General features: G+C 38.6%; 1 protein-coding gene across 1 annotated transcript in view; it reads right to left on the bottom strand.

Annotated features, from left to right (window-relative positions):
• NXPH2 (neurexophilin 2) overlaps positions 1 to 14319 on the bottom strand; it is a 106718-nt gene extending 92399 nt beyond the window's left edge. Inside the window, exon 1 of the mRNA XM_010330443.3 lies at positions 13726 to 14319. Within this exon, the coding sequence (XP_010328745.2) occupies positions 13726 to 13776 (51 nt within the window). The 5' untranslated portion in view covers positions 13777 to 14319. The remainder of the gene's footprint in view (positions 1 to 13725) is intronic.
• Positions 14320 to 15138: the final 819 nt, after the last annotated feature.

The raw sequence follows: 15138 nt of genomic DNA, 5'->3' as shown, positions 1-15138 counted from the left end.
GACTTTTTAGGATCGTACAAGTGGGAGAAGTTGTTACTGGCATCTGGGTAGAAGCCAGATGTGTTATTAAACATCCTACAATGCACAGGATGGCTCCCAACAACAAGAAATTATTTGGCTCAAAACAACAGTGCTGAGGTTGTCACACCCTGTCCTATGGCATGATCCGGCAGATGGCCTCTGCTTTCCCACTTCCAGAAGTCAACTCATGGCTACAGGAGCATGACTTTGCCACTGCTGGATGGCTCTCCCTGCTGAAAAAAACACCTTCATTTTGAAATTTACAGAGTAATAAACATTTATCAAAAGCACTACAGAAAAAGGAGCGTATTTTGAGGTCAAATACAAAACACAAAGCATACATTAAGGGCAAAATGCTTTTTCCACATGCTAATTTTAAATTTATTTTCTAATTTATTTAAATTATAGAAAAAAATGAAATCACAAAATAAACACAGGTGCTTACTGGATTTTTGTTGATTGTATTATTTTTAATTCTTCCAGTATTTGGTAACTTTTAAGACTTTATGTCTATTTCTTAATTTATTAACATCAGACAGCTTCTATTAACTTCTTAATATGTAAGATAAGGAATGTGGCATGTTCGCCCACGTTTCCCTCTTGTTTTCCCTTCACTTCTAAATCTTTATTATTTCAGTTCATCAATATTTATTATATTATACTCTGTTCTTAAGCAATATCTAAATCACTTAGGCTTTGAATATAAATCCATTTCAAAAACAGCTAACTAGTAAATAGCACTTATAAAACTGATATAACTCCAGTGGAACTCCCCTAGAGTCACAGTGTGGTCTGACCATAGAAGGAAATAGAACCCTATGCTTTCCCAGGGCCAGAGGCTGACACTCAGACTTAGGTGCAACTGAGTGCCTCGTCATCCCTTTGCTCTATCTCTCTTGTTTTCAAGCAACTCTTTGAAGATTCTCCCAAATGGAGAGAGCAGTAACTCCCCTGAGACCCTTGCATGCCCCAAATATTATTTTTTTAATTTTTATTTTGAGTGCTGAGATACACGTGCAGAATGTGCAGGCTTGTTTCATAGGTGTGCATGTGCCGTGGTGGTTTGCTACACCTAATCATTTTTACCTTCTCCGACTTTTTCCTCTTCGGTCCTTCATATTTGATGGACAATTTGGCTATTGATTAAATATTTCCTATCCCAAGAACTTCAAAGATATTATTTTGTTGTTAATAAGATATAACTTTTTTCGTAAATAACCTATCTTGTTTTTCTGAAAGCTTTTAGAATTTTCAGTTTTTTTCATTTCAGTGTAGAAATTTCACCGGTTTTTAAAATTTTTAAGTCAGGCTATTCAACATTGTGTCTTTGACCATGTCCTTCCTCTCATCGCCTCTATCCTCCATTTCTGGAGCTCTCCATTGGATTTATCCTCTGCGTCTCTTCACACTTCCCTCATATTTTCCAGTTTGGTCTTCTTGCTCTCTTCCATAGGAAATTTCCATGACTGTACCTTATCGTTCACCAGCATGGGCTTTATTATCTCTATTCTTTTCCAGCCTTCTCCTTAACTTTTTATGTTGTCAGTTATAAATTTCATTTCTAATAATTGTTTTTTGTTCCCCAATTGATCTTCCTTCATAGAAACCTGTTATTATTTTCAAGATACAATATCTTTTTGACTCTCTGAGAATACGGATTGGACAGTTTCAAAATTATAATTGGTTTCTTGCATTATTGCTTGCTTCCAATGTAAGTTGTTCTGTTTTCTCTGTTCTTTTTTTTTTTTCCTGACGATTTCTCTTATAAGTCTGGTGATCTCTGGTTATCTGTGCCTATTTATGAGTAGAGAACATGTGGATTAATGTGAACAGCTGGACTGGGTCTTCTCTGTAGTTGTCTGGATCTCTTTCTCTAACAGAGCTCCTTCTTTAGTGAGAGTGCTGATCACAGGTTTTCTAGGGGGAACATCTAATATGTATTTCCTAAGATACGAAGAACTGTTCATCAAAGTGCCCCACCCTTCTCAAGCTAAGGTGTATGACCCAAGCCAACCAGACTTTCTCAACTGGGACATGACATCTTAAATGAAGTGAAGCAAGGATAGGAGAAACAGGGGAAAAATGATTGGCATTTATTCATTATCTTGGCAAACTGACAATTTCCTGACACACAAAGCCTGGATTCCAAGATATGCTTGGTTCATACCCTTTCTGTAAGCTGCCCCATTTTGATAATTTCTTCTCTGCTTAAGTTAATCAGAATCAGTTTACATTGCTTGTGCACAAAGATCCTAAGCTGATACAGGTGGAAAGGAAAACTGACATTTGTCAAGCTTATGTTATGGGCCAGGCATTTTATATTTTTGTAAGTAGTCAGCATAATTCTCTGAGATAGCTATGACTAACATCATTTTATAAGGAAAGAAGCTGAGATTCAGTAGATTTATTAGCTATCCAAGATGCCCGAGGAAGCACCAGAATCCAAGTCAGTCTGGCATCAAAACCTATGCTTTTCCCTCCACCCTGAAATTCATGGAGCATTGAAGATACCGACCCCGCCACAGTTAATAGTATGTGATAAATATTGGAGGAGAGATTTAAGGTGGGGAAAGCCAGGAAGAAGAATTTAGACTCACTGTGTTCAGAAAAAGAGAATCGCAATCTCACTCTTAATAGCGTAGTGGTATAGTAAATCAAAGGAGAATTTAAGAAAGATGATTCTGCGGTATGTGGGATGAATTCAGAAGGCTTATGTTGGAATAAGATACACCAGTGAGGAGGCTGTGGTAGTGATGAAGTCGCTGGGATGGAGAGGAAGAGAGAGTTTACAGTGGGATTTGGAAGGAAATTTCATAGGATTTTGTGACTGAATGGTTATTATAGGAGGATGAGGAAAGATGAGCCAAAATGACTACAAGATTTCCAGTTGCCATGAAGAAAGCTGAAAGAAGGCATGCACTCGCCTCCAACCAAAAATCCCAATGAAATGATCTAGAAATGCAAAAACAAGAATGAATGCATAAAGGTGCTGGAAAGAGAAAAGGATGCCAAAAGAGTCCATAAAATTAGAATCCCCAGAAGACACAAAGGAGAGTAAATCAAAATGATGGAAAAGCCAAGCATGCTGAGCAGCCTGTAACCAAACAAAGGCAAAGGAGAACCACATCTGGGCAGGAAACTGAGGTTTATCCCCATGTGCACCCAATTCTCACCACCCAGGTTAGTGCAGCAGGACTTGGGTGTGAAGCAGGCATCAAGGCAGCTACCAGGAGGTTCCCCTAGTAGGCACAAAGCTGGTGGGGATTTGGATGCTCACCCCTTACCCTGAGGCTCCATTCAGCTTGGACCTCTTCGTAACTTATCTATGAAATTTGCCCCAGAAGTCTTCTATTTACGCTGTTAGACATAGAAAGAAAATTAAGACACTCTCCTAACTACCATTCTTCCAAAACAATTAATATAATACAAGCTTGAGGGCAAAACAAGGTGCAAATTCACATTGTGGAGTAAGTTTTTAAAAATTAAGGTATTAGTATACATAATTTTATGTGAAACAAATTTAAGGATCCACAAACATGCATAATTTTACAGTTAATAAAAGGGATTCAATAAGGTTGGTTGAGGAAAAAACCTGAGTGGTAAGTAATCATAAAGGAAAAGTCTATAAAAGACTGCTTTCCCAAAACAAAAAGGTCCAAATGGATTAGAATGGTTCCCAACAAACTACCAAAAAAAAAAAAAAATTAAAAAAAGCAATTCTCAAATATTTTAACTTTTCCTAGAAGTGAGGGGGAAGGAAAATACAGAAGTCTTTCTAATTCTAATCCTAGCATAATCTTTATACTAAAATCTGGCATATATCACTTTAGTTATATTTCATTTATGAATATAGCCAGTGTTTCTAAATAGTATACTAAAAACACATATATAAAATAAAAATAATAAATAATAAACTTCATACTCAGTAAAGTATATGTTAAAGTTGGAAACATAAGAGATGCTTAATTTCAGTTTTATTCAACAATATTTTGAAGGTTCTATCCAGTTTACTAGGAGAATAATTTTTAATGTGAGACATAATGTTCAATAAAAAGAGTCAAATATAAGATTATTTGCAGATGATATGATTGTCTAGACATAAAATCCAGGGGAATCAAATAAAAAAATATTACAACTAATAATGGAGTTCAGAAATAGAACAGACGCAAACATAAATACACAAAAATAAACAGTTTTCTTTACATGCAGGCAAAAACCAATTTTAAAATGTCAGGCATAAAAAAGATATCCATAGCAACCCCATAATGTACAAAATATTCAGGAGTAATAAAGAACAATTGTGTGTGAGCAATATTAAAAAGAAAGTATAAAATTTAAAGGCTGTAAAAAACTGAAACAGGAAATTATTTACAAAGGCAATTCACAAAATAAGAAATAAAAATGGTTATTAAATATGAAAACATGTTTTACATTCCTAATAAATAAAACAGTATACAACCCACATTAAAAACAATGAAGTATTTTCCTTTAATAGGTTGCCAAATTTTTTTTTAATACCATAATTCAGGTAGTGTGATACAGGCATGCACATAGTGTTATACCTTATGCTAGTGCAGTCATTTAGGAAAACATTTATAATGATCAAAGTTCAATTGAACCAAGATTTTCAAATCTAGGAATCTGTGTTACAGGTGTACTTGCAAATATATTAAAGAATTCAAAACAATTGAAATATTAATTAGAAACTGATTAAATATATTATGGCATATCGATGCCATGAAATACTATCAATCCTTAAAAATATAAGTTGCTCTGTCAAAGTAGCCAAATATATTATTGCATTAAAAAAGTTTTTTACAGAACATGGTACTGTGGATGATATAATTATGATAAAAGCATACATATCCATAATAACTGGAAAGACATACACCAAACTATTAATAATGCCCTGAGGGTAACGTATGAGGTAGCAGAAAGCGGGCAGGGGCTAGGAGGGCTACTGAAAAAATTTCAGAGAATTATTTTAAAAAATTACACAGAAATCTTAGGTTAAGTTCCCCAGAAGAACACACTGAAGCAAGTATTTGAAGGCTGTTGATTTAAAACAGAAGCACTTCCGGGGAAGCCTGGTAAGGGAGCAGGGCAGCTGGTGAGAGAATGGGAGAAAGTCTTGGAAGCGTGTGATCTCAGGCAAAGTCCTGCAGAGAGTAGCTTTAGCCTGCTTGTGAAGGGACACCACAGAGTATTTCTTTCACCTCTGTTACACCTGGGAGCTGTCCAGAGTGGCAGCAAGGGAGCCCAGCTTTCTCACTCTGACATCTGTCAGTCATTGGTCAAGAGTTTTCCAGAGGAAGTGAATGGCACCTGTGGCACTTAGTGCATTCTGGCAAAGTGCCTCCCCAAAAGAAATCTGGGCAGAGAACCAACAACATCACTACAATATTACCTTTATAATAAAATAGGTATTTTCACTAAAAGAAAGAAAAAGAGGGCAAGAGCTATGTGCTACTAGTAAAGCAAAATCATATAGTAATGCTCTCAAATTCTTCACAAGTCTGGACACCTACTAGACAGTTCCCACACCCACCTGCTCCTTCTCGTATTCCTATTCGTCCACTAGAAAAGCCAGGATTTAGCAACCCATGAACCCACTTTCTCCTTTTTATCTTTTCCATCTGGGATGGTATAGGTGAGATCCTGAGAAATTAGAGGAACTCTCAAAACCTCTGCTGATCCTAACTGGAGCCACAGTACTCGGCTACCAACTTAACATGAAAACACCACTTAACGCTGGGACCCTTGACAACTAGGCTCCATGAGGTTAAATTCTACATAGAACTCCAGATTAAAGAAATGCTCCATGAATTCATTTATTCTATTCAACTTGTTTGACTTTACGGCAAAGCTTATTTTTAAAATCCTAAAATGAATGAGTTGAGGTTTCTAGCTCAGTAGTCACTGAGCAGAATGGGATGTTTCCTACGTCCCTCAAGTCCATCATTCTGGGTGTCAGTGATGACTACCTAGAAAGACAGCAGTCATCATCAAAGTGGATGGTTCAGGTTTACAATTTGTGCGGTCTACAGTCTGCCTCTGAAACCTGAGGTGATTTTGTTGCTTCACTTGTAAAATGGATGCAATAACTATTGCTCTACTTACTCTTCAGAGTTGATATAAAGATTAACCATGAAAGAATTTTGCAAACCATCTAGTGCTTGACATCATGTCACTTGTCTTAGTACAAACGTTCCAAACATTAAAAATGGGATGGTGCTGACTTCAAGATCCAAATCCATGAACGTTAGAAGGCATTTGTTCAGGACAGATGTGTGTGATTTTGCACAGGTTGAGTGTGAGTTGACAGCAAAATATTCAAGTAAAATGGAACAGTAAATTATGGAGACATGGGCTTGGAGCCTGAGAAATAGGGTAGGAACTGAGATACAAATTTGAGAGTCAGCAACACAGAGGCAACAGGTAAATTTAAGACTGTGGAAAACACGCTTTTGAAAACTTCATCTTTCTTTCCATTTCCATAGACACATTCTTCAAGCCAATCCGAATCGTCTCCTGTTTGACCTATCCAAGTGCAAAACTTTATTAATATATATTCCTGTTATATTTACTGCAAAACGTTAAATGATACTTTATGGTCCCTATTCATTTATTGTATGCCTTATCTATTGAAAAGATCATGCAGATTTTCATACTAACCAACTACTTTCAGTAGTTGTCTACACACACAAATGAGGAATGGAATTTGGGAGTAGAATTTGGGAGCAGCCATACTACAAATGTGTTCTTTCCCTTTGAATAATATACACTACTTCTTAAATTTACTGTTTTGGGTGACTAAATATACACGCTATATAACTTAAATTGATGAGATTTAAAAATTATCATTATATATGAGTATGCTTGAAAACCATAATCTTGCATATTCTTGCATAATGAAACTTACATAATTTATGTAAATTTTGTTTTTATGACCTTAGAATCACTTTATGTGGCCAAAACCCAGCAATATCTCAAAGTCAAGTTTCATTTGTAGAGACATGTATGGTCTTTACAGTTGGATTGAATCCCAGGACTAGTTAGTCTTTCTGTTTCACTTGGATTTTCTCCTAGGGTTAGGACCATTGGTGATTTTCTTCATCTTTTGTAGGCCTCACATGCGAGCTTTTTGCTTGTTTTATTTTTAAAATTTTGTAACATTTACATGTGAACTCCTGAAACCATTAGAATTAGTTAAAAAGTATTTTTGATTTAAAGAGACTGTATTCTACTCAAGCATACAAAAGTCACTTGCTAGTTTTCTGGATGAAGAACAGTATTAATCTGTAATGTTGTTTATCTTAATAATTAGAATTTAACTGAGAGTCAATTTGCCTTTTATTTAAATTGATGCAATGACTAGATGTTAGGAGTTTACAATTTAAAATGGTAACCGGGAGGAAATCCCTGAATGCACCATTTTCATTTAAATTTTTATTGATTTTGCTGATTATATGTTAACTAAGTGCTCATCAATTCTCTGCCTAGTTTTACTAAGTTTTCCTTTTCCATAAGCACAGATATAGTAATCAGTGTTGTGGTGTTTTAAATCTACTTCTAAGTGTATACAATACTTGTGATGTGGTTAACAGCATAAAATATTGTAAAATTTATGTTTCAAACAATTATGTTTATGTGTAACACATATGTAGAGTAACTAAAGATGTAAATCATATGAAGAAAAATTCAGAATCCCTTTATAATATATTTAAAAAGGAGAGATGTTAGAAACAATTTTTATCTACTTTGTCATTAATGACTTCATTTTATAGATGAAAGGTCTCAGACTATTAAACGAACTGCCCAAGACACAAACTCTCACATGTGCGCACATACACACATACACATACACACATGCACTTGGACCAGTTCTGTTTTGTTGACTGTTATGTTCTCACTGCTTGCTGTAGCCTCAGTGTAAAGTCTGGATCAAGACAGATAGTGAACAAATATTTATTGAATGTTCAACTTATTCAGAAATAGACCTCAAGACTTTCAACATGAAATTCATTGTTCTTTCTAAATCATGAATGGAAATATTTAAAATATCCTTCTCTGTCTTCTAGTCTTACTGGGAGAAAAAAATGTGATAAATTACATGAAAGAAACTTAAAATTATGTAAGTGTTTGGAAATCTAAGTCAGTATTATTATTATTATAGTTTAAGTTTATAAAATGTCTTACTTCTGTTACCATTTAAGAAAGGAAAAATTGGCCGGGCGCGGTGGCTCAAGCCTGCAATCCCAGCACTTTGGGAGGCCGAGGCGGATGGATCACGAGGTCGAGAGATCGAGACCATCCTGGTCAACATGGTGAAACCCCGTCTCTACTAAAAATACAAAAAAATGAGCTGGGCATGGTGGCGCGTGCCTGTAATCCCAGCTACTCAGGAGGCTGAGGCAGGAGAATTGCCTGAACCCAGGAGGCGGAGGTTGCGGTGAGCCGAGATCGCGCCATTGCACTCCAGCCTGGGTAACAAGAGCAAAACTCCGTCTCAAAAAAAAAAAGAAAGAAAGGAAAAATTAACTTGAATGGCAATTTTAGTGTATGTGCTGCTGAAGCACACACAAGAATGGTGATTTTAAAACCAACTATTTGAACATTGTGAATTATCTGACTAAGAAAAAGAAAAATATTTCCTACAGTATTTGGATTTAAATAATGAAAATTTCATTTTTAAAGGTAATTCTATAAGGAAAGAGGATTCCTTATTATATACTAATCTTACAGCATAATGAACTAAACACTTGTTTGAGAGTTTTAATCTAGATTTTCATAAATTAAAAAATAACAGAAGTTTTCAGTCAATCACATCTTAAGATTCTTTTTGTAATATGAAAATCTGTACCACAACTTATACTTAAAATTGCTTTAGATCCCTTTTTTATTTAGCAGGATTTTGAAATAAAGAATGGAGTTGTCATCAATACTATTAATCAAATCAAAATGAAAAAATTACATTATTAAATAAAGACATATAAAAGGGCACCTGTTTTGGTATAATTTAAAATACTTACGATGAAATAGTGTTAAACATGTTAACTGGGAAAAGTTTATCTAAAATCATTTAAATGTATCCCAACTTAAATTATAACCATTGTACAAGTCAAAACCACAGGATTGTGCCTGTTAATTTAGTCACCAAGTCAATAATAAAGAAATTCGTTTGTTAAATCACCATCCTGCATACTATAAGGATACCTGGAGAGTAACCTCATATTGGGAGCACTCAAAATCATTTGGACCAATTTTTTTAAAGCATTTTTGAAATAATTTACTCCCAAATCAAGATATTAAATGCCAGCTTCTAACCGGCAATAATGCTTATGGCTAAGATAGAAATGAGATTCTTTACAGAAACGCTGACACAGCCTTAACTGTAAGCATTTGAGTGTTCGGCTATAATTCTTTTTTTTCAAACCTTTTCCAGCAAAGCTTCAGGTGAGAGTCCGCAGAATATGTAAACAGTAAGAGACAGCCTAGAGCTTTTACAAAATCACAAACCTGTGACACATTTATATTCATCTTTGATTGCTACCACTAAATGACGAAATCATTCAAGATGTATTGATTAGCTCTTTAATAGGTAAAAAGTGGGCAATGTATTATAAAGACCAACATTTCTTTATACATTTGATTTGCAATAACTACAGAGTTTAAGCTGCCAATGTAAACCTCTAAAAGATTTTTCAAAAAGCCATCTGCCTTATTTAGCATTCCAATTATTTTAAAAAAAAAAACAATAAAAAAGAAAAATTATGAAAAAATATAGAACACAGATTAAGAAAGCTTTCCTTTTCTATTCGGAAACTAAACAATAAAATAATTTCCCCAGGAGTCAGTTTTTTGTATGGAAGGCATTTAACACGGAAAGCATTTAAATCTGGACCAGACAACATATTATCACAATAAACCAAGGGAATACAACTTTTACTGGGAGGTGGGTAGCTGGAACCAAGGATTTAATTATCTAATCTTAATTTTAAATTTTTTCACTTTTTTAATGTCTAAAATAATCATACTTATAATGAGGAGTTAATTTTACTGCCCAGCCAACTCTAAGTCATAACAATAATATAGTGGTGTGTTTTTTCCCCCTCCACATTGTCATATAGCCAACAGAAGACTGTTGATCCAGTACTGCAAAATACTATTTTGATGTTTATTGATTAAGGCTGTATAAGGAAAATTGTGATTTTTTTGAATGGAAGATAGTAAAAAGTTATCAATTCTTATAAATACAGAACAGGAAATAAATAGGATCATCAGACTAAACAAGTATTAAAATTATTAATTTGTTTTAACGTAGATTCATGAAGATAAATTACCCTCAGTAAATTATGTGACACTATAAGGATTAACCTAAAATTTTACTATTGTTCATCACAAGGATCTGATTTTATAGGATTCTAAAAATTTCCCAACTTACATCTCTTTTAACTGATATTTTGTTTTGTAAACTCAGCATTGTATCACAGAAAAACAAGTTGGAATCTGTAAGAAACTGATTATTTAAATCAGCACTAAATTTTTTCTTAAACACTAGCTAATCATTCATTTAAATTAAAATTTAATCTTTTTATAAGCTTCATTTTACTTGAAGGCAAAATATCACACTTATTACCAGTTACAAATCATCATGCAGATCTGTAAACAGTTGACATCTGGTGAAGTCTTTACCTTGTATCATGATGAAACAACACTCATTTTGTTATAATATTCACTTCAAATGCTAATTTTTTCTTCATTAGATAGCAGAAAAGAAATATCATGCTCTTAATATTCTTTACAACAGTATGTTGCTGAATAAGAATTTAAAAAAAAAAAGAATACGTTCAAGATGAATACGTAAATTTTGCAAATGCCGAGTAATCCCATTAATTCACTATAGCAACCTGTCTGTTAAAAACAGTATACACAGGCAGGAAAATTGGGCAAGAATGGGTAACAGACACACGTTCTTCCTAGGCTACCTGCAGTACTTATCAATTCCACTTATTGTTTTCTTAGAAGTTTTCAATATCTCATAAACAGGTAAAATAGTTCTAGTTGTTGTGACTGTATTTATATATATATATATATATATATATATATATATATATAATATATGTTATATATGACTATAGTTAGTGAATTATTTGGGGTCAGCTCCCTGTGACTGCTTTAAAAAAAACAGGTAATTTTCATATCACTAAATGTTCAATATGCCCATATGAATCTATTACTCATTTAAAATATTTAATATTTTTTAAAGTATGTTCTTCAGGCTGGCAGTGCGGATGGAAAAGTAAAATCCAATTTCAACAAGAAGGTAACTTTCCTCCTCCATCACCAAAAAATTTTAAAGAAAAAGCCTTATGTCAGCAAAGCGCAGATTTTTTTGAGTAGATATGGTTCCTAGAAAAGTAAAAGACTAGTTTCATATCTGGAAACTATTTTATCCCCTTGCTGTCAGGGTTTAACAAAGAAGTTCAGTATCCGCTGAAAAAGGTAGAACAAAACCATGAACCATTCAAAGGAGCAAATTATGATCTTTCCCTTTTGAGACCTACTGGAGTGGGGTATGTAGTGGGATTGGGGAATGTTGCAATTTACATCTGCTCTGCCACTCTATTTTCCTTTCACATTCTAACCCCCTTGTGTTATAAGGCTGGCAACTGCTCTAAGAATGTGGAGAATGTACACAGCCTTTTATTGTCGAAAAGGATGGCAGTGTAAGGAATGTGTGCTTATCACAGAGCTGCAGCTCCCCACCTCACTGACCACCATCAAGTGCTCCAGGAGAAAAACATTACAACCCAAGCACAATCCCAAAATGGATTAGCATTTGACATAAGCTTTCTTAAAAACTAATCAATCAATCCATGCTGTAATATTAGAATCTAGCTCTTAAGGAGGGCATATAATCCCTTCAAGATGTGTTTCCTATTCCTTATTGACTATGGCAGTGCAGAAAAAAATAAAATAAAATAAAATAACATTTCCAGTATAGTATCTGGGAGGAGAACTTTTCCCTGACGCATGCCCAAATACATTTTCTCATCTTTAAGAACCTATCACGGTGCTTGCGGAGCAGATACACAGTTCATGATCATTAAACGCAAAATGAATGAACTAAGATTCATAAAGATATTTTGAAGACCCCACATAAATACTTAATTTCCCCAGGCGTTTCTTTACATGCACCGTATAAATGCTGCTTTGTTAGATCACCTTTTATTAGAATCCAGACTAAAAATTTTAAAGCAAGGGATACTAAAGATTAATGTGGCATATATTTTGGATTCATAATGCCTAATATGTAAAGTGTGTTTTAATATGCAGTATTGTACATAGTAGGTGCTAGCTCATTCAAGGACATTTGGGCATATCATTGGATTTTCTTCTTGATGCCATTGAAAAATTTCTGAGTTAACGCTGTGCAGGTGAAGCTAATCTCCACTGTAACAGGCATGGACCACCGGCACCTCAGTGGCCTCTCCACCTTTTAGAGTTTCTTCCTTCCACCCTCAGAACTTTCAAAGTATCATACGTAACATAGAGAAACTTTCAAAGTTACTTGATTTTACCTCTAATAGGAAAAGAGAGAAAGAGAACGAGAGAGAGAGAGAGAGAGAGAGAGAGAGAGAGAGAGAGAGAGAGAGGCTGTCATCTTCTAAGTGCTTGGTTAAAGACTTAAGTATGAGGATCAAAGAAACTGTGGCATCAGGAGAAAGCCCTCTTAATAGCACCATGTCAAGGCAAGTGCTAAGTGACCAGAAGAAATCCATCACAGAGGCGGACCCAGCCAAAGCACTCCCTTTCTATAATTTTACTTTAAAAGTTTCTTCTCGAAGGTCTTGCTTTGGTTTTCCCTTAAATATGATTAACTGGCCATGCATACAGAATATAAGCATCAGGAGGAGGAGAGCGTGGCGCCTCTCGGGAAGAGTGAAGAGATTGACAACGCGAACCCCAAACCGCATTTTAATACCTTTCTTATTCCTTAGCGCCCCCGAGCCGCCCAGACGGGTCGGGGCGATCTTCCAGAAAAGACAGCTTAGAGATGCCGGAGAGGGGGGCCCCGGCGCGGAGCGGGGCGTAAAAGTTACATCCTGCGTCCCCAGCTGGCAGAAAACCCCATCCCAGTCCCCAGCGCCAGACGGAATACGCAGAGAAATCCAAGCTGTCCCCAAATCTGTATTTTGCCTAAGTTTTCCCCCAGCAAGGAGCCACTACCTGGCTCTGAGAACGAGGATGCACGAAGCCCTGCTTTGGAAGAAGTGTCTGTGTGCATCGGGGCAAAACACCACGTGAAAAATAAACACCACCAAGCCTCTCAAACTGTGAACTGGAGGAAGGTCTTTCTGCCCCTTCTCATCCTATCCATCTACCTCCCATCCTTTCCCTAACCGCTGCACCAACAAACCTCTTCCTTCTCCCGGACCTTCTTCCGGGCCACCTGCGGTCACTTTACCCCAGCGCTCAAGTCCCAACCCGTGCTAAGCCCCTCAGTCGCCTCTAGATACCCTCTATTCCGTTCTGCAATTCTTCCCTTTCAAGCTCTAGGCAACCCAAAACTCCTTGCCCTCCGCGCGCCCCCAGCCCCACTTCCTAAGCAGGCCCAGGCTGGGCTCCGAGTCAGCCTCCGGCGCGATTTTCCCGCCGAAACTCGTCCCATGTAGGGCGGCGCGCGGGCTGGACACTCACCAGCTGCAGCAAGCCGGGGACCACGACGAGGGGCAGCGGCCGCAGGCGCATGGTGCCGGCTGGCGCGGCTTCTCACGAGCTGCGCGCCCTCGCCTGCCTCTCGCGCATCTCCACTTCGCGGGGCAGGACTGAGGACGCCAGGGACACAGCACGGCGCTTCCCTCCCGGAATCCGAGCGCTGCGCCGCCCCGCGCGGCTCTGGCCGGGTGGGCGGGCGGGGAAGGGGGAGGGTGGGCAGACGGGAGGTGCCTCTCTGGGCCCCCGCGCGCGCCTCCTCGGAGGGCGCCGGCAAAAAGCGTGCGGGGCAGCTGGAGCTTTGGCAAGCGGCGGCGGGCTCCAGCCGCGCCCGGTACTCTCCGGCTTGGCCTGGCTCGAGGGTAGCGCTGCGGGCGCCCGCGGGAGGGAGGCGGTGGCTCCGGCGCTTAGGTGATGGGTTCAAGCGCGAGGCTGCTCTCCAGATCCCATCCTGCCGAGCGGAAGCCTGGCAGAGCTGAGCTCCCCTAGCCAGTAGGCACCCCCGATCCCAGAGAGGATGGGTGCCTCCTCCCAACCCCGCCCAGCAGAAGGCCGGTCCGAGAGGCTCCACTCTGCCAGGCGCCCTGCCCACTGACTGGCTCTCGCTTTGGCTGGGGAGGCTGAGGATGGGGAGAAGAAAAGGTTCTCCCTGGATGGCTGCAAGAAGGAGTGCGTCCGCCGGGAGAGCGCCCAGAGAGTTTAGGAGGGGAAAGCGATTGCAGAGTCCTGGGGCGGGGCGTGGGGGCTGCGAACGCGAAAGACTGGGGCGGGAGGTGGGTCGGGAGCCCGGGACGCCCTGGGAGATCGCCTTACTCCGCAGCAGCGCCAAGCTCGCAGAGCCGCGGGTAAGGGGTGCAAAATGTGCCTGGTGCGGCTGGAAGGATTTCTGGGGTTGGGAAGTAATGGGGACCTCGAGGGACTAGCGGCAGAACTGTGAGAAACGGAGCTAGGTGAAGTCGAGTTTACTCCGGTTTGGGGATGGTATAGACAGGTGTCCTGAAGACAGAGGGAGTTGCTCCTAGACCTTCTGCCCGGACTTTGGAGAAGCAGCATAAAGACAGGATACCCCACCACAGCCTCCGACTTCAGAAATGATGGAAGGAGGTATCTTTGAGGCTGGGCGAAGCTGCAAACCTGATGCCAGTGAGCCTCGACCTCCATGTTAACAACTCTCCATTGGAAAGAGCCTTAACCTTTAACTATCTTTGTGCTGGGCACTAGAGTGGAAAACTCAAAGGCAATGGGGCTCGCAAACCTGCACTGTTTTACAGTAGATGAGAGTTTAGGCGTCAGTCTTCACCCCTTTATTGAATAGGTGGGAAACCAAAGGTCCAGAGAGATACATTCACTTCTCCAAGGATGAGACTAGGCAGCTGCTCCAACAAAATACGCAAGGCG

This window comes from Saimiri boliviensis, chromosome 5 (assembly GCF_048565385.1).
Source record: "Saimiri boliviensis isolate mSaiBol1 chromosome 5, mSaiBol1.pri, whole genome shotgun sequence".
NCBI lineage: Eukaryota > Metazoa > Chordata > Mammalia > Primates > Cebidae > Saimiri > Saimiri boliviensis.
The sequence above is the reverse complement of the archived record's forward strand: the minus strand, read 5'-3'. Positions and strand labels throughout refer to the sequence as shown.